Consider the following 19,866-nt stretch of genomic DNA (forward strand, 5'->3'; position numbering starts at 1 on the left):
AGACAAGTAAACACAATGTTGTTCATTCAATCATACGGGTATATTAAAGTTACCAGATGCTTGTTGCCAAGCAACAGTGTCAATGTGCCCTTGGGCAAAGGGTTGGACCCAAGAGGGTGACAATGCCCAGTGGGCGCATGGACACAATAAAATCCTCTGTGTATAGTGCACGTGATATTTATTTTATTAAAACAAAAGTTGATTGTTAAAGCTCTATATTCTGATAATAATCATTGCTATAGTGTTATTTCAACAATAAAAAAACAAAAGAAAACGGTGTCATTGAGAGCATTTATTTTCAGCTTTTGGACACAAACATATAGAGCACAACGCTCTAAAATAGACAAATAGACAGACCACGATACATCATCTAATAGAAATCAGATGCATATCATGAGGTTTAAAGCAGACATTGTTTTGGTAATGTGGTATAAAAAAGGAAAGAAGTAATATACAGGCCAATAAAACACTGCTAAAACACATGTGTGGTTCGCTCCAGTAGTTCCCCTCAAAAAAGTTGAGGAAAGACAGCGCAGGCAACCAATCGGAAGCGAGCGGTGGTCTGACTGAACTGGGCGTGGCCTAGTTTGACAAACTGTAAACCCAAAAATGCAAGTTGTGGTAAGAAAACCACAACAATTTAACTTAAGGAATAAAACAATATTATATAACATAGTAACTAAGTCACTGAATGGTCAATTTCACCACTGTTCTACAGCAATAATAACAGTCATTCACCCATTCGCCAGAAGACGAGATGCATGTCCTCGCTGTCAGGTGGAAACCTTGTATGTCCAAAACCATCACTTTTCAGGAAATGCCCCAAAGAACCAGTTTACCTACAGTATGGATCCAATTATTTAATCACAAGCTCTTGTTAATACATTTCATTGGTTCAATATTTATAAAAAAACAGCCAGAATTTCCACTGTCAACCTGGCATCCCTATTTTGGGTAAGAACTTTGAAAGATTTTTTAAAATAGTGAAAATAGCAGATCTACAAGCTCACAACTTATATAGCTTGTATAGATTTGCTATTTGTGTTATTTTTGCATGGCGCTGTCAGATGACAAGGTATGAAACAGGGCTTTCATTTATGAAAAAACATTAAAAAGATGGAATATGGAGATACAAGGTTTCTGCCCAACAGTGACAATATATTACAAAGTAGATACAGTGTTACTGTATACACAGCAGAATAGCAAACAGCAATATACATTAGCGCTCTAAAAATGTAAGGGTTGCAGAACATTTTACCCCAAGAGGACTTATTTTTAGGGGTTAATTGGGCCAATTCCACTTATTATCTAATGTCATTGGATCATAACTGGATCTTCTCATTGAATGAGAAGAATTTTAAACCACTTTCATTCAACCTGGCGTCCTTACTTTGGGCATTTTAAATTGTACAGTGAGCTTGTAGATCAGCTTGCACGTCACGTGCTGCGAATTAAGGTCCTTACACAATATGAGCGTTTTTAATTAATCAATACATTTGCCTGTTTGTGTCATAAATGAACACTAAGGATTTTACAGTGTAGATTGAAGTCCCAGAGATTAAAAACAAAAGAAATAAAAAATATATTAAATGGCGGTCTGTGGCCTAATCTAACTGGGGCTTGTTGAAATTTAGAACGTTGAGAATATCCTTTAGACAGAATTCTATCTTCCTTTCTGGTGGTGTCCAAAACGGTCTCCATCTTCATGCAAACCACACACTATAATATATCCATGTGTCACACTCTGTACAAAACATGTCCTATAACAGACTGTTATTAACAGTGGTTCTCAAACATTGTCATGTCAAGGACCCCCAAATTAACGTAAATTTGACAGCGGACCCTTATCTGAAAGATTTTGTGCTAGGGACTCCCATTATTCACCTGTTTCCTAGGCTGTGTTTCCTAGGCTGTCTGTTTTCCACTTCCTGTCGATTTGATCCAATGAAATCCAATGAAACTGGTCAGATGACCAAAGATATCCAATGAAATCGACAGGAAGTGGAAAACACACAGCCTAGGAAACAGGTGAATAGAAGATTAGATTTCCAAAATTATTCAAAAATGTTCAAGATTTTTCAAAAACCTAAAGAAAATAGCCGGTCTACGAGCTTGTAGATCGGCTATATAATAGCCGAAATACAAAATAGGGTTAAAGTGCCCGAACCGATTTTGATACATTATGAACTCCTTTTGCTGGGGACCCTCCTGGAACCCCCTCAAGGACCCCTGGGGGTCCCCGGACCCCACTTTGAGAACCACTGTCCTATAATGATCAGCTGACAGTTGTGTGAGAACAGGTCCAACTCCCACTGAGGTATCACAACTGTGTAATGCCATCAGACACACCTGGTCATGTGGTCCACATTGAGCTTGTCCATAGCAGGCTGTGCATTCAACTGTTTACCAACTGTATTTAATCATCGTTCATTATACTGGGCTTAAACTTGGAATGTCCACGTCAAAGCACTTTCATAAACATTTTGTACAAATATATGTCTATATATATATATATATATGAAGAGATCTTTATTTACCTACAAAAATTTAAAAGCTCGTCTTTTTTCATATGGTTACTATGTACAGTACAGCATGTATAAATATCTCTGATGGGGCAGCACCTCAGGACGACACAGCCATCAGCTGTTCCTGTCCACCGGCATCCTTCTGAAATATAAGTAGAAGACAACAGAAATGAGTCCAGAACTCTCAGCTTTCCTACTCTCTGTAATGTTCAAGTAAATCCTTAATGTGCTGCAAGAATAGAGGGTCGATGATATTACGCCATGAATTAGACGGAGCTAACAGTAAATGGAGGATGGAAAACAGTAGATTGTTTATCAGCTTGTTTATTGTTTAACAAAATGATGTCTAAAATGTAGCAAATACTAGTATTTCTCTATTGGAGTCAACAACATTTTTGCAGGTTGGGGCAATAAATGTGCCTCCTATAATTCAAGGGTTCCCAAACTTTTTAGGCCGTGAAATGGTCACATAACTGAGTGCAAAGAAAACAATTTAGTGCTACAAGGTAAACATCAAACCTAACATCTCACTCTATCTTTCAAATGTTCATTTGCATAGTTTGGGAGCCAGGTGGGAGAAGAGTATAGGATGCTTGCGGCATTGGATCACTGTGTTATAGGGAAGTTTGCAGGAAGATGGGTATGTGGTTGTAATCATGTCCTGAAGTATGGGGGTGTCATGCCCTTGATTGGCTTGTAGGTCATCACCAATGTTTTGAACTGGGTGCGGGCTAGCAATCAGAAGCCAGTGAAGGGAACGTAGAAGAGGGGAGATGAAGAGGGCTGCGGCAATCTGGATGAGTTACAGTAGTCAAGCTTTCAGATGACTGAGACCTGGATAAGAAGCTGGGCAGACTCCTTGGTGAGGAAGGGTCTGATCCTCTGGATGTTATAAGGTGTAAGTGATCGCTGCAATGTGTGCCTTGAAGGACAGTTGACTGTCCAGGACAACAGCCAGGCTCTTGACAGTTGGAACAGAAGCCACCAGGGAGCTAGTGGAATGTAAAGATCCTGCAGAGGGCTTTCCATGGAAGAAGAGAGGCTCAATCTTTTCTGCGTTGAGCTTGAGGTGGCGGGAAGACATCCACTGTGAGCTGTCAGCCAGGCATACACCGATGCACTCTTCAACCTGTGCGGCAGAGGGCGGGAAGGAGAAAAACAGCTGAGTGTCATCAGCCTAACAGTTATTGGAGAGCATGCGAGCAGAGATGACAGAGCCAAGAGATCTGGTGTAGAGAGAAAAATGGAGGGGGGACAAGTACAGAACCCAGAAGGACCCCGGGCAAGAGGGTATGGAGGGATGCAAGCAAACCTTTCCATGAAACCTGGTAGTTCCGACCACTCAAGTAGGACGAGAACCACTTGAGTGCTGTCCCAGTGACACCAAGGTCAGAAAGGGTGTCAAGGAGAAGCTGATGGTTCACTGTGTCAAATGCTGCAGATAGGTCTAGAAGGATGAGGAGTGATGAGTGGAAGGCATCCTGAGCAGCATGGAGTGCTTCTATGATTGCGAGAAGTGCTGTTTCAGTGGAGTTGGCTGGCTTGAATCCTGACTGGTTGGGATACAACAGGTTATTCTGTGAGAGATAAAGAGAAATCTGGTTAGAAACAAATCATTCAAGAGTTTTGGAAAGGAGTAATACCGGTCTTTAGTTCTTGACGAGGGGTCAAGACAAGAGTTTTTTTTTTTAAAGATATGTTTTGGGGCTTTTATGCCTTTATTTTGACAGGACAGTAGGCTGACAGGAAATGGGGAGAGATGGGGGGGAGACATACAGCAAAGGTCATCGGGAACGGGAGTCGAACCCGCGACACGCTGTCAAGCTGGATTACCAGCATATGTGGTATGCGCCTGGACCGCTAGGCCAGCAGACACCCCAAGACAAGACTTGGTTTTAAGGAACAGAGTAACTCTGGCTGACTCGAAGGCAGATGGAATGCAGCCTATGGATGTGTTGTTGATAATGGTGGTAGTGAATGGGAGTGGCGCAAAGTCCAAGAAGATGCAGCACACACCCATGCACGTGCACACATAGACATGAAAGGGGGCTTGAGCCCCTGCCCTTTTTACCTGTCGCTAAAAAAGTGCCCTCTCCAGACTGAAAAAAAAAAAAATAATAAACAAAAAATGTATTTCAACTACCCCTAGCAGCCTAACGGTAAGGCCGACGGAAATGCCAGTGGATGTGTTGGATGCAGCTCAAAGTGAACTTTACTCAGGTATCTAGTTTGTCGCCGTACGACCTTCCTAGCCCGTGTTATTAAAGAAAAACGGGCGACAATGGCCAAAATTCGATCGAAAATCGGCGATCGAAAACCGGCGAAAGTGTCCGTTTTCAAGATGTTTTGGCCATTATCTCTGGAACAGAAGGACCAATCTGCTCAGTTCAAAGCTTGTTGGGTGCGTGACTTTGAGGACATTAAGCACGCAATGATACCTCTTCGGATTTGTCAGGTTTTCGGGCCTAAAAGTATGGTAATTGTTTGTTTAAAAAAAAATCCAATAGGTGCCCTTTTCAAATTCCAGCCCCTGCCTCTCCAAATCCTTCTGCACGTCCCTGCACACACCTGTAGTGGAGAGGTGCCAACGATTATAGAGACTTTAAATAGAAAACTTGTGACTTCGGATGCAATTACATAGAGATGAAAAACTACCAACGTTTCAGCAGTCAGTCTGCCTTCTTCAGGGTTGAATGAATGGGAGTAGATCAGCGGCAATGGTCTTGAGGACCATTCTAACCTCTCAGATGGGATGAAGATCAGCATCTCTAAATCTGAGGCCATGGTTCTTCTGAGCAGCAAACCAGTGGATTGTTCACTCTGGGTAGGAAAAGAGGTCTTGCGATTCTTGAAGGAGTTCAAGTATCTCAGTGGGAGCAGCAGGAGCAGTACTGCATTTGTGGTACTGCGTTTGTTGTTATGATGAATAGAGAGCTGAGTTAGAATGCAAAGCTCTATCTCCCGGTCAATCTTCGTTCCTTCTCTCATCTATGGTCATGAAATGTGGGTCATGAACAAAATCGCAGATACAAGCGATGGAAATTTGTTTTCTTTTTTTTTGGCTGGCATCTCCCTTGGGGATAGGATGAGAAGTACAGTCACCCGAGAGAGACATACCGTACATAGAAAGGAGTATTTTTCTTTACTTTGGCATGCTCGTTCATGTGTCTGATTGTCAGTGGGAAAAATGCAGCCTGGCATATGGGCATTAGAGAATGGTTTGTGATCAAACTATTTAAAAAATGACATATTCAGCTGAAAGAAGTGTAATTATTATTTTTCAAACATCTCATTTGGTAATTTCTAGGTCATATAGCACAGTCATGTGATGAATTATAAATAAGCCTTTACTGACCTGCTTGCTTTGTCGTTGAACTTTGCAGGCTGAAAAAGAGTCGGTGTCTCTGCCCACTTCCTGTTCGGACTCGCGCTGCCTTTTCAGCGAGCTGCGTCCAGCACCGCGTATCAACGCACCTGACAGGAAACCAATACAAAAGCATGGAGACTCATTTTCCTGTTGCACAAAATAATTTAAAGCTGCGATCCAGAACAGTAATATAATTCTTCATTTCATCTTCTTCATTTCCACCATTTCTCCAGCACAAATGATTTACTGCATATATCTCTGCTGTCGGGCAGAAACCACTATGTCCAAAATATTAACTTTTCAGGAAATAAAAAAAACAAACATGTTTTTAGAACTGCCTCATCAAAGTTGGTACAGTGACTTTATACATTGTAAGCTACTTAAATGTGTCCTTATATTATCATCACTTTACCCAAATACAGCTCAAGTGGAGTTTCCGTCTGACTTCGCTATTCTAATCAATAATGGACAAACCACCTAACTCAAGTTGGAGTTGGTGGTTTGTCCGACAGTTTGAAGATCCAATAGAGTTAGGAGGTTTGTCAGAAGCGTTTTTTTTATTACTTTTCATTGGTTCAATATTTGTAAAAACCCACACACAGACGTAAAGGATGTTGAATAGCACTGATTTATAAATAAATAAATACAAAGACTTGGAGATTGCTGGTTTCTGCCCGTCACTGACAATGTGATAGTTCAGTGAAACACAGAAATGAACTGAACTCAACTACAACAGCAGTTCGATTTTCAAATGTTATACATAACAAATAAATACTTAATTCCAGTGAGCAGAAATAAAATTACTCCAAACCTGGATTCTGAGGCACAGCAAACTCTTGGCTGCTTCCTGTCTGGCAAGCCTCCTGATTAGTTGTTCCTCTCTGTGACCTCGTTCCACTAGGGTTATCTCTACAACCTGGAGAGAAGAGACGAAAAGTGAAGAGAAGAGTATTATTCAGAGAGGTGTTAACAAAGTTACAAAACATTTATAATATATAACCTCTTGGTAATTTGCTCCGGGTGCTCACCTTGATGTGCATTGGCCCCACATGGTCTTTTAGTAGTGGAGCAGCACCTGTTGACATTCAAGTCCTCAATGGGACCCGATGGCACCGCTGCCAACAAGCCTACAAAGGATCAACATTAACTGTCAGAGCCAAAACACTACATGGCAATTGTAACGGCAGTTTTCAATAGTGTATGTATGGCTCATGTCATAAATGAGGCATAACAAATGGAGAAATCCAAAGAAACTATCTTTTTTATATCATGTCCAGACTAGAGCACTACACATGAACTGTGCGACACGCCTCTGCTCAATGATTGCAGGTGTGTCGCTCCAACCCACTGCATAGGAAAGTGACACCAAAAATGTAACTATTGCCTTGAGACGCTCAGAGGACCCTGCCAAAAATGCAGAGAGTGCTGAAACACAATAAGGAGCGCTCCAGTGTGTCTTTACCATAGAAATGCATGGCAGAAAGGCGCTGGCAGCTCAAAACAACGCTTTCTAAGGATACCTCAAAGGAGTAAACCAGAGAACCAGATTTATGGGCAGAGTTTCCTCTTTTGTCAACCCTCAGGCCCTCAGGACCCTCTCAGGGGCCCTGATTCAGCCCCTTTTTGACTATGCTAGCTCCTCTTGGTACTCCAACACCTCAGTGTCACTGCAGACTAAGCTTCAAACCTCCCAAAACAAACTGATCCGACTACTTCTCGGACTGGGGCCCATGACCCACCTCTCTCCCATTCACTTTGCCAGCCTAGGCTGGCTCAGGGTGGAAGACAGGGTTAAACAACTAAAAATGGGTCTGGTCTTCAAAATTGTAAATGCAGATTTGCCCGATATGCCCCCTATACCCGCATATCTGTATAAATACCTCGAAAAAGTTAGTGACACCCACAGCCACGAAACTAGAGGGAGCGTAAACAACAATCTGGTACCACCCACCCATAAAACAAACATGGGCAAATTCTCCTTCTATAGCACAGCCACCAAGGAATGGAATAGTCTAACCCCATCCCTCAAAAAATGCAGTTCGCTGGGCTCATTCAAAACAGCCCTAAAAACCCATCTTTCTGGAGGCCGAAAGAGGAGCTAGTACCAGTTTCCCTGTAGACAGACGACCCCCCCCCCCCTCTCTTTTTGTACATATTTTGTATTTCCTCATGCTTTTTTGTATATAATTTTTTATTTTTCCATGCTCCCCCCCCCCTTCCTTTTTGTACATATATTTTTAAATGCTTTTTTTGTTCATAGTGGTACTTTTTCTGTATTATCTGTATTTTCATGTTGATTTTTGAACTGTTTGGTTGCTACTATATATGTCTATGAAATTAACTCAAGGACCCCAACGGAAACAAGTCCGCAAGGACTTTTTTGGCCGGACCTTTTAGACAAAAGCATTATAAATGTAACTGTGTTGTTTTACATTCTTTTGCCTAATAAAAATTTCAATCAATCAATCAATCAAACCTCCCCATAAAGAGTGCTGTGGTCCGTGTTCCTTACTTAGGCCTCTGTATCGTGACAGCTGCTGGTAGATCTGTCTCATCCTCTCGATGTTGAGGCGGCTGGCTTCGGCGTGGTTCACCATGGGCTTGGGGTAGTCCTGTCCCACAATGCAGTGCGCATCCCGCTGCACCTCCTCCGGGGCGTTCCAGGGGTCGTAGATGTACTTCGCCGGGAAATTTCGGAGAACAGGTAAGTAGCGTCTGCAAGCACATGGAGACATTACGACCACAGCACCACATCACAATGGCCACAAGGAGGCAGAGTATACAGTAGTGTTAAAGAATCTAACCACCTACCTGGCATCCCTATTTTGGGCATGGCATTATATTGTACAATAGTCAAAATATTCAACTCTCTTTTTTTCTTTTTCTTTTCAATTTCAAAAAGTGAAAATCTACAAGCTCACATGTAGATCGGCTATTTTCGCTATTCATCGTACAATAAGTATATAGTGTGTAGGGGGCCTCTGATTTTCTCTCTGATCCCCTACACGCGTGGTTACACATGACTACATCATGTTTACCTGATGTAGTCTCCGTTTGGGTCGATGCGTCTTCCGGTACTAACAGGACAGTAGCAGTGGAAGAACTGCTGGAAGAAGGAACTGCACGAGTGACACATCCAGCTGCCCGCGTTCACACTCCAATCTGCATCCAACAGCAGGTCCTCAAACACCTACAAATGAATCAACAATCACATCACTAACAGCTCCATAAACACCTGCAAATTAATCAACACTCACATCACTAACAGCTCCTTAAACACCTGCAAATGAATGAACACATACATCACTAACAGCTCCTCAAACACCTGCATGAATGAACACACATGTAACAGCCATATTAAGAATTATATCCGATCCACAACAGCAGATCTATAAGCTCACAATGTGTCGTGATGCACTATTTCCGCTATTTTTGTGCAACACAGTTGTACAACAAAGTATTAAATAGGGCTCGAGTGGTTCATCGGACAAATCAATTTAGTCTATTAGAATTATTTCACATAGATTTGCTGATGTAGTAGCCAATATATAAAACATATGAACGGATAATTCCACTACCTTCATGCCTTCCTCCCAGCTAATCCACAGGTCTCCTCTGGTCAGGAAGCAGGCCACAGCGTGTCTGGCTAAGTGGTGGATCCAGCCCTCCTGCCTCAGCTGGGTCATGATGGCGTCGATCCAGGGGAAGCCCGTCCTGGCCTCGGCCCACTTGGCCAGCGCCTCAGGGTTCCTGTCCCAGGGGATGCGGATGCAGATGGGGTTGCCGTCCATGCGGTCGAAGCGTGGGTTGTTGGTGGCGGCCGCGTAGAAGAACTCGCGCCACAACAGCTTGTCGCACAGCGAGACGGGGAGGCTGCCGTCCTGTTTCACCTGGCGATGGGCAAGGTCATGTCATTATATAGGTGAAAGATTTCCATGAATAACATTTAAATATGAATAAATAAATAAACAAATCACAGAATTTCATTAAATGTTAAACGAATGTAAAAAAAAAAAAAAGGGAAACAAAACAAAAATCTGAACGAATCCCATCATTTCAAATCTTCAAAACAATTCACGTTACACATTTTGTTAAATAAAAAAGTAAAGTAGTAACGAAAAAAGCAGATCTACAAGCTATACAAGAGCTTGTAGATCTTTTTGGGGGAAATATGACTTAATTGGATAAAAGGGAAAACCTCTCGCTGCTGAAGGGCATTTCAGTTGATTATTATACCGGTAGTAGATTCAAAAATATTTGTATTATAACCCATATGCAGGGCCGGCGCGCCCATTAGGCAGAGTAGGCAGTTGCCTAGGGCGCCGATACACAAGTCGATACACTTATTTGTTTTAGCTCCTGCTCATTTGATTTTGCAATTTTTGTCTCATCTGTTTAAGGAAATAGGTAGCTGATATAATGCACTTTTACCTTAGCGCTAGGTATACTCTTGGTTGCTTGTTTTTGCAGAAAATGCACTTAAGAATTCTGGTGATTAGTAGTTTTCGTTCCCTACCTATGTTGAATGCACTTATTGTAAGTCGCTTTGGATAAAAGCGTCTGCTAAATGACTGTAATGTAATGTAATGTAATGTAGGGCGCCACTAGGGGGGGGCGCCAAAAAAGACATAGGATAGGCTCCTGTCCTCTGAATTACTTTCTGTTTAAAAGAGACTGAGGTGCTCTTATTTTTAAATGGGGGGGGGGGGCGCCAGGACTAGTGGTGGCATAACCGTTGACAAAACGCTCCCAGGGGGCACCGAACCGGGTCCAAGCACCGGGTACCACGAAGGGTTAATCCACCCCTGGCCAGGACATTTTTTGCCTAGGGCGCCAAATTGCCTAAAGCCGGCCCTGCCCATATGAACATAATTAACATCTATTTCTCTGTGTTCGTACATTTCCCATGATGCATTGTGACCTGGCACGCCCCTATACACACCTTCTTGTAGAGCTCGGCCAGCTTGCTGTAGAAGAGACGGCAGGACAGGCAGCCGAAGCGCAGGTAGGGGCTCAGACCCAGGTTGCTGGGCAACAGGGGGTTGGAGCTGACTTTAGGACGCTCAAAATTCATCTGCCACGCCTAGAACACACAGAGAGCAGGGGTCAAAGGTCAGTGACCTTTACCTCTATCAAAAGAGCTGTTTCTGGCCCAAAAACGAACACAAAATACAAACTCCCTCTGTCTCTTAGTGTGAGAATATCTGTACACCCCAGTGGTGTTGAAATGGCTAAACTGTGTGCGTGCGTGTTATACCGTCGAGACATCGGGACCAAGTTGACCTTCTATTCGAGCCAGAGCTTCAGTTTCACCACCTGGCCACACGGCGGCGCCCAGCCCCTCTGTGTCGAAGCCTGCCATGAAACACAAAATAAATACATGGTCCTATGGATCTACTGTATTTCAATTGATACATCTATCTATAAATGCACAAAATCTTTGCGTATCTGTGTGCCTCGCATATCTGGAGCAGCACACTGTCAGATCAGTGGTTGTCCAGAACCATGAATCCACAAATGTCCAATAAATACCACTAAGTAATAGCTTAAAGTATACTGCGTTAGTCCCATTGATCCAAGGAGGAACACAAGTGACTGACTGATCATTAAAATAAACGTGCTCTGAAAATGCATGCAGCCCACCCATCTGACCACTTTAACACGGCAGCCGAATTTCCAGATTTTCAAGTGGGCCCTGATCCAGAAAAGGTTGAGAGCCACTGGGTTAAAATAACCTTTTATTAATTCAAATAAGTTGTGGATAGAAGCATTCTATCCACAATTTTTTTGTGGATCGAATTTTTTTAAGCGAACATTTGTAACTCAAATATTTGCTTCTGGGGGTCCCTGGAACAAAACATTTTGAGATGCGGTCCGCGGCCAAAAAATTGTCAAGGACCCACAAAATGATATGTATTTGGCCGCGGACCCCCATCTCAAAATATGTTGTTCCAGGGACGGCCATAGCTGAGTGGTTAGTGAGCCCGCCTAGGGAGCCAGAGGCCCTGGTTGCCCCAGGTACGATTCCAGGCCACGCCAGCATATGTGTCGATGAAATGAAATTTGTCCCTGAGCAAGACTCTTCTCAAATGTTCGCTTGAAAACACATATATATATATATTCAAAGATTGCACAAATTCTCCACGACTGTTCAAAGAAATAGCAGATCTACAAGCTCATAGCGCGGCACTCGGTGCCGCGCTATGAGCTTGTAGATCTGCTATTTTTTTAAAAGCCAAAGAAATCTTAAAATGACACAGATCCGTTCCCAGATTGAATGGGTTAAAAGTGTGCACACAGTGTTTTGGGGTGTTGTGTGTGTGTGTGTGTGTGTGTGTGTGTGTGTGTGTGTGTGCTCTCACCGAGCTCCTCCAGGAGGGGGACGCTGTACTTCCTCCTGCACTCCTCCGTGACGGGGGTGACACAGGCGCCCATGGTGGTCCGGGTGAGGGGCTCCGCGGGGAGGTCCGGCGGGGGCATGGAGCTCACCAACGCCTGGAAGCGCTTGAAGGTCAGTGGAGGCTGACCCCCGTTCAGCTCAATGATCCTGTGGATGGACAGAAGGTGGAGGAGCAAGCAAACAGAACGTTGAATATCCCACCAAAGAAAAACACATTATGAGAGAATGTCTTTAGAGACTTGAGAGAATATTTCAAAACTATAACTTCACACGCAGTCAGTCAGTCAGTCAGTCAGTCAGTCACTCACTCACTCACTCACACGGACGAGATCCTAAACCAATCACAATGCCCCGTTTCAGGTTTTTAGGGATGGCGTATAGCGCCAATCTAACACAATTATATTTCACACGTCTAATATAGCCTGCCACAAAGCCGAGTTGTATGACTCAACGTGCACATGTGGGCCCATGCACGCTTCTCATGTTTTTCAGCCTAATACTTTGTCCGTACTGTGTTATATCACAATGTGTTATGCACAATGGAGGAAAGTACCTACTGTAAGTACATTTACTTGAGTATTGTACTTAAGTAAATTATTATTATTCTTTTTTTTTGCAAGCTGATAACTTTCACACAAAATATGTTTACTTCACTACATTTCTAGGAAGGGACAAAAATATGCTATGAATTAACCACTTGTGCCCTATTTAAAAAATTGTGAAAATAGCCAAAATGCAGACACACACACACACACACACACACACACACACTCACTTGTCCAGGTCATAAAGTGTGTGTGAGGTGCGCGTGATGACGTCCACTCCAGCTTCCTCAGCCAGTTTCTTGATAGCAGCGTCCCTGTCCTTCCCGAAGGGCTCCGAGTCACATTCAAACGTCAGGCGAGTGACGTTCCACTCCTGTATGGACACACAACATTCTCACCTGTGAGCTCTGGTCAGACATATCAATTTACATCTGTTCTTTAATGATACTTATCAGATTATAATTGCCATTTAACCCATTAAGACCTGAGGCCGATTCTATAAATGCCTTCTAAATCAGTAGTTCTCACTTTCAAGATTTTCCAAAAATGTCCATAAATAGCAGATGTACAAGCTTGCAGCGCGGCACGAAGTGACGTGCTGTGAACTTGTAGATCTGCTATTTTTAATAGCCAAGGCAAAATGACACTTAATCTGTCTTTTCTTAAATGTTTTAGAAACAACAACAACAGCAAGGTACTCTTCCAGAGTTACAGTTGAAATTCCAATATTTAAATTGCCATGTTCAAGGTGTAACTATTAAAAGCTCTGACCTGATTGGACTACATGGCCAGAGAGGCCGGATGTTGTTTACCTTGAAGAGTCGTGGGAAGATGTTGGCCGGCTGCCCTCGGATGACGAACAGACGAGAGTTGAGCTTGCGTAGGCTAGCGTCCAGATCCTCCAGACACTGCAGCAAGAACCTGAAACAACAGCAACAACAACACATGTCTGTAAACCAGGGGTTCACAACCTTTTCCCGGATCAGGGCCCACCCACCGGACCACTTAACACGGCAGCCGTTGAAAATAGCTGATCTACAAGCTCACAACGCGTCGCATAGATCTGCTATTCTCTCTAAATTGATAGTTTATACATTTGCAAACTTGTGAAATGGGACATTCTGCATAATGAGTACTTTCTACTTTTGGTACTTTAAGTACATTTTGATACCAATACTTTTGTACTTTTACTTTAACAGAGTATTTCCAGATTGCAATATTGATACTTTTACTTAAGTAAAGAAATGTAGTACTTTTTCCACCACTGTGTATCACATCATCATGGGTATCATAATATTATGACTTGGAGGCATTCAACATGACTGGACCCTTTATTTGCTTGCTGTCCTATGACACCCAGTGGCCTACAGTGGAACTGCTCATAGATAAGCAGGAGCAGTTTAACTGTAACAAATCAGTTTAATACTGAATATGACCCACTGTAGATTAAATGACATTAGGGTTGTACCAGTTGAATATGAATATGTTTTGGCAATCTGCCTTTGCCAATGTAAAGGAGATCTTTGGGCCGCTCTCCAGCTTTTTTGTGTTTGATCCTTTTTGGCAGATACTGTATGTACCAAAGTATATGCATCATCAAGATGACATAGGATAAGGAATAGAGGGAAACCTATGTGAGACAATATAACTTAAACAGTGAATCTAACTGGTTTGCAACCGCCTGACTGATGCTCCCCACACGCAGTCACGCACGCACGCACGCACACACACACACACACACGCGGACGCATGCACGCACGCATGCACGCACGCACGCACGCACGCACGCACGCACGCACGCACGCACGCACGCACGCACGCACGCACGCACGCACGCACGCACGCACGCACGCACGCACACACACACACACACACACACACACACACACACACACACACACACACACACACACACACACACACACACACACACCGTGCTCTTCACGGTTAGTTGCTTAGTTTAACGTTTTACCATTAGATGGCAGCAGTTTGAGCTTCCGCCTAAATTTAGGTCATCTCTGTAGCAACCAGTGACTCAGAACTCTCCATTGGCCCACTAACCTGCCTCTTATTGTGGTCTATGTTGGCATCTTGGAAACTCCCGGAATGAAAGGAACAATATGTTCGCGTAGCGGCCTGAACCTAGTAACATTAAAAAATCTGATTTTTCTATGCTCCCCACGCAGCACGCACGCACGCACTACCATATTATTCTTAACAATAATTTATAAATTTAAATGTATCCATTTTGGACTCAAGAGAGTTAGTGTTTTGTGTTTGGTTTACACTGAGCATCACTATGGAAATAAGAGATACATTTTAAGTGCTATCCTCTGGATTTCTTATTGTTGTCATGTTGTCATGGGATGATGTAAATGGAATGTATGATGGAAATAAGCCCTTGGGCTTTATTATGTTTTATCCTCTGAGATGCTATGACTATGTATGTCAGGAAAGTGCTACTGCTCTTTTTTATGTAATGTCACCGAATAAAATCTATGCTAAAGCTATGTTGATGAATTGAATACTTAGGACCACAATGGAAACAAGACCCCAGGACTTTTTTGTGTTATCCTCTTAGCTTTAATGTCTTACTGTACCGCATGCTGTTTACATTTCTGACTAATGAAATATTCAACCAATCAAAACAGTACAATATGTATTGTAACATACAAAAGGACAACTTCTGGGTATTGTAGTCCACAGGGTATTGTAGTCCACAGTCCCAACCGGGTCAGAGAATAAAGCAAAATACAACAGGACGTGTATCCGTGTTCTGAGATCCTGAACCAATCAGAGCTGTTTTGCTGTTTATCGTCAAAAGAACACGATGCCCCGTTTCAGGTTTTTAGGGATGGAGTATAGCGCCAATCTAACACAATCTACAGTAATAGCCTGCCACGAAGCCATTGTGAGTTGTATGACTCAACGTGCACGTGGGCCCATGCGCGCTTCACACGTTGCATCCCATGCGTGTCAGACAAAGCACTAGTATCCACCTGACCTAAATGATGGAGTTTTCAGCCCAATACTTGGTCATTACAGTGTTATATCATGTGTTTTGCACAGTGGTGGAAAGTAACCAAGTACATTTACTTATATGATTGAGTTACTTTTCTTTTTTTTTGTACTTATTCTTTCTCTTCCGCACTGTAACTGTATATGTTATTTTATATTTATATATAAAATAACATATACATAAAATATCTATATTTTTTTACTTCTTTTGTTTTATGCATCCTAATGTCATTGTATAATTGAGTTTCCTTTGCGTGATGTTCTGTGTAAAGCACATTGAATTGCCTTGTTGTTGAAATGGGCTATACAAATAAAACTTCCTTGCCTTACTTGAGTAGGCTACAGTATTTTTTTGTTAGTATTTGATTTTTGTTTTTTATATTGTACTTTTGACTTCATCACATTTCTAGGGAGGGACTCTTTTTGACCGAAACTTTCAAAAACATATTATGAATTAAACACTTCTGCCCTACTTCAAATATAGTGAAAATAGCCGATCTACAGGCTCACAACACGTCACAGAGCGATGCGTTGTGAGCCTGTAGATCGACTCTTTTCAATATTTTGGAAAATGTCTGGAAATGTACTTTGTAATGTGTACTTTTGAATACTTTACTACTACTATACTATTAACTTGAGTATATACTTTGTCCACCACTGATCATGCATGTCTTGCTTGACAAAAACCTACTTAGTTTCACCTGAAATAATTTTACTTTGTTTATCTATTAATTGATTTTGTTAACACTTGAGCCCTAGCATCTCTGATCTGGGCATAATAGGCAAACACTCTGTGAAAGTAGCAGATCTACAAGCTTACAATGTGTCACGTAGCTATGCATTGTGAGCTTGTACATCGGCAATTCAAAAACATAAGGCGAGCATAATATGCTTTGGTGTCACGCGAGATACAAGCTCACAATGCATCATGATGCTACGAGTTGTGAGCTTGCAGATTGCCTATGTTATGTATAATCTTTTATTAAGATTAAAACAAATGTATTATTTATTTCATTAGCTCGATGAACTGCTGCACACACACACACACACACACACACACACACACACACACACACACACACACACACACACACTTTCTCTCTCTCTCACCTCCAGCGGTTGACCCCAAGGTTGGACGCCCCGGCGAACCAGGGGTCCAGGAAGTAAACACAGCGTAGCGTGTCGGTGCCGCGCGCCGCCTCCAGCAGGGAGGGGTTGTCATGGAGACGCAGCCCCTTGCGGAACCAGTGGATGGAGTTGATCTTGTTGGGGGCCATGGTGAGGGGTGGGGGCACACAGCGACAGCTTTCTAAAGAAAGTGTTACAATAGTTAGCATATAAATGAGTATTACATAAATGAGTAGTATGTATCTGTTATTTCTCATAATGTGGTTCGCAAACTAAACTTTTTAATGTCGAGGACCACCAAATGAATATGCAGGCTATTTGGCCGCGGATCCCCATCTGAAAATATATTCTTCTGTCAGGGACCTGTGGTGGAATTCACGGCCAATCAGTAATAGGAAATAACGTGGTCAGAGCACTACTTAGAAGGTGGTGGTGTTGGTGCTTTAATACATTAGTGGACAGGGGAGATGTTGTACATTGACTACGCACAGGCCTGTGGTAGGATGAATCAGACCATAGTTATACTGTCATGTTACAAGGACAAGCTGTACCATGAACAGCAGAGTCAGGACAGCAGAGTCACTACACATCTTTAGCCGCAGGCAAAAAAACCACTTCTTCAGGAAACACTACCCTGACCCTTCCTCTTAGCCTTGCCTACTTGTTGGGCTCTTGTTTTATTGGCTCTTGTTTATTTGATACACTTATTTGTTTTAGCTCTTGCTCATTTGATTTTCCTATTTGTCTCATCTGTTTAAGAAAGTAGGTAGCTGATATATTGCACTTTTACCTTAACGCTAGGTATGCTCTTAGTTGCTTGTTTAAGAAGAGAATGCACTTAAGACTTCTGGTGATTAGTAGTTTTCTTGCCTACCTTTGTTGAATGCACTTATTGTAAGTCGCTTTGGATAAAAGTGTCTGCTAAATGACTGTAATGTAATGTAATAAACAATAGCTATCAGGTCTAAGAGAGACATCTTGGCTTTTGTAAAATATAATGTATCATAGGGCACAAGGATGAATAACATAAGATGAACAACATAATGTACTGGAAATAAGATTACAACCAATCATAATAACATAATATAATTTCTTCCTCAGACCCCTCAAGGTGTGCAGTGTTAAAATGTTTCCAAAATAGCCTATTCCACATGGGAGCCACACTTTGAGAACCATTGATATGTACACAGCCAAATCATCAATCTGTAAGTTTTATGTCTGTTCTAAGATTCAATCCCGGGTTCCAAAGATCTACTGGTCATACAATAGTGCAATCTTCACTTTGCCAGGGGAGATATTGCACATGAGCTTCAAGCAGTACTGCTTCCAGGTGACCTACCTAACACCATGGTCTTAAATGTCTCACTGGAAGAGTAGGAAGGCCACCTCCAAGAGTATTAACATACGCTACCATATGCATTGATTAAAATAACTCATTCATTATATGGATTGTTAACTCTGAGAGTGTACATTTGTAAGACCATGTAATATATTATAATAATGTTGGCTGCAATATACAGCAAATGATCTTGAGGCAGCGCCAAACATTTCTGGGCGGAAAAAGAATGTGTCGAAGGGTATAGGATGAACATTCCAACTAATACAAATTATTCGAAGTCAGAATACGGTTGTAAATGTTAGTGGAAAGGGATACGATGAATGTACAGAGATAGAAATTGTGTCAAATTGGAGAATGTGGGTCATTCTGAGGAGAGCTCACAATCCCAGTTTGAATGCAATAAGTCCAACTTGTGATATAAAATACCATTAAAATGACATTGTATATAACTGAACAATAATAGCAACAATTTGTCAGCACTGCATTGGCTATTTGAAAATAGCCGATCTACAAGCTCACATCTGCTATTTTCAAAACAAATCTTGGAAGGCTTTTTTTTTTTTTTTTTTACATTTTAACAACACAAATCTTGTATGGGGTCCCTGGCATAAAATATTTTCAGATGGGGGTCCGCAGACAAATACATATTAATTTGCAGTCATAATTGGGTCAGTGGGACTTATGCACTAATGCAAGTGAGTCCACAGGTACTGAATTCATCCTCATACACGTTATTACAATGTTATTACCACTCACCTGGTATAAGTGATGATCTTCAGTCAGAGTTAGATTTTCATCATGTTCTTCTAGCATCCAGTGGACTTGTTGATTCTTCTGATCCTTGTAAAAGCTTCTGATGTCTTTACTGGATCTCAAAATCAGATTATGGTTTCATAAAAAAAAAAAGCCAGTGCGCATGCTCTGTTTTTTCCAGCACACCGGAAGTTGTAGATGTATGATAACATAGACATGAACTCACTACACGATGAGTTGTTAGACACAAAGGTTCTGAACATGTGGGTACAAATGCTGTAATTAAAAGTAGGCTACAATTTCCAATTTTGAGATAGGCCTAATACTTTACTTGAGTATTTCATTTTTTCTGCTACTTATACGTTTACTCCTATTATTTAAAAAATAAATATTTAACTTCATTTTTCACTTCCGCATTTACCCACAGCTTTGGTTACTTTGCAGAATCAGACTGCACATTGGGTACTTTAGAGTACACTGCGTTCCTAACTATTCACCTTTTCTAGGTGTTGTACTTCTATGCTGCCTGCTGGGTGTCATAATCATAACACGTCTAGTGACCTACATAATGCTCTGCTCCCATTGGTCCGTTTCAGAACGATGCAGAGAGGCCCGTGTTTCCACGGCATTGATAGCGTTGCCATGTCTGCTTATTATAAGCGACTTTGGGCTTGTTTTTCTGTAAAGTTGCTTGTAAGTTATTGGTAGTTGAGGGTTGCGTTTTTTTGGGGCTTGTTTCTAAAGTGTAGCGCAGTTGCTTTTATTGGCAATTTGGCCTTGTTGTTTCTAAA

General features: G+C 42.0%; 1 protein-coding gene across 3 annotated transcripts; it reads right to left on the reverse strand.

The window, feature by feature from the left end:
• Positions 1-277: 277 nt before the first annotated feature.
• Positions 278-19,188, reverse strand: LOC308079058 (cryptochrome-1-like). Of its 3 annotated transcripts, XM_080420395.1 has the most exons (16): positions 19,079-19,188; positions 16,966-17,164; positions 13,650-13,758; positions 13,068-13,210; positions 12,255-12,439; positions 11,150-11,247; positions 10,835-10,975; positions 9,471-9,782; positions 8,931-9,082; positions 8,405-8,607; positions 6,921-7,019; positions 6,704-6,808; positions 5,881-5,999; positions 3,838-4,102; positions 3,057-3,654; positions 278-2,667 (listed from the first exon to the last, which is right to left on the reverse strand). In XM_080420395.1, exons 2-15 carry the CDS (start codon positions 17,130-17,132, stop codon positions 3,650-3,652), a joined length of 2,103 nt encoding a protein of 700 aa, XP_080276521.1. In that variant the 5' UTR covers positions 17,133-17,164; positions 19,079-19,188; the 3' UTR covers positions 278-2,667; positions 3,057-3,649. The 3 variants fall into 3 exon arrangements, with proteins under 3 accessions (XP_080276521.1, XP_080276520.1, XP_080276522.1); XM_080420394.1 differs by having other exon boundaries at positions 3,057-4,102; XM_080420396.1 differs by lacking the exons at positions 3,057-3,654; positions 3,838-4,102.
• Positions 19,189-19,866: the final 678 nt, after the last annotated feature.

This window comes from Gymnoscopelus braueri, assembly GCF_963280865.1.
Source record: "Gymnoscopelus braueri genome assembly, chromosome: 3".
Taxonomy (NCBI): Eukaryota; Metazoa; Chordata; class Actinopteri; order Myctophiformes; family Myctophidae; genus Gymnoscopelus; species Gymnoscopelus braueri.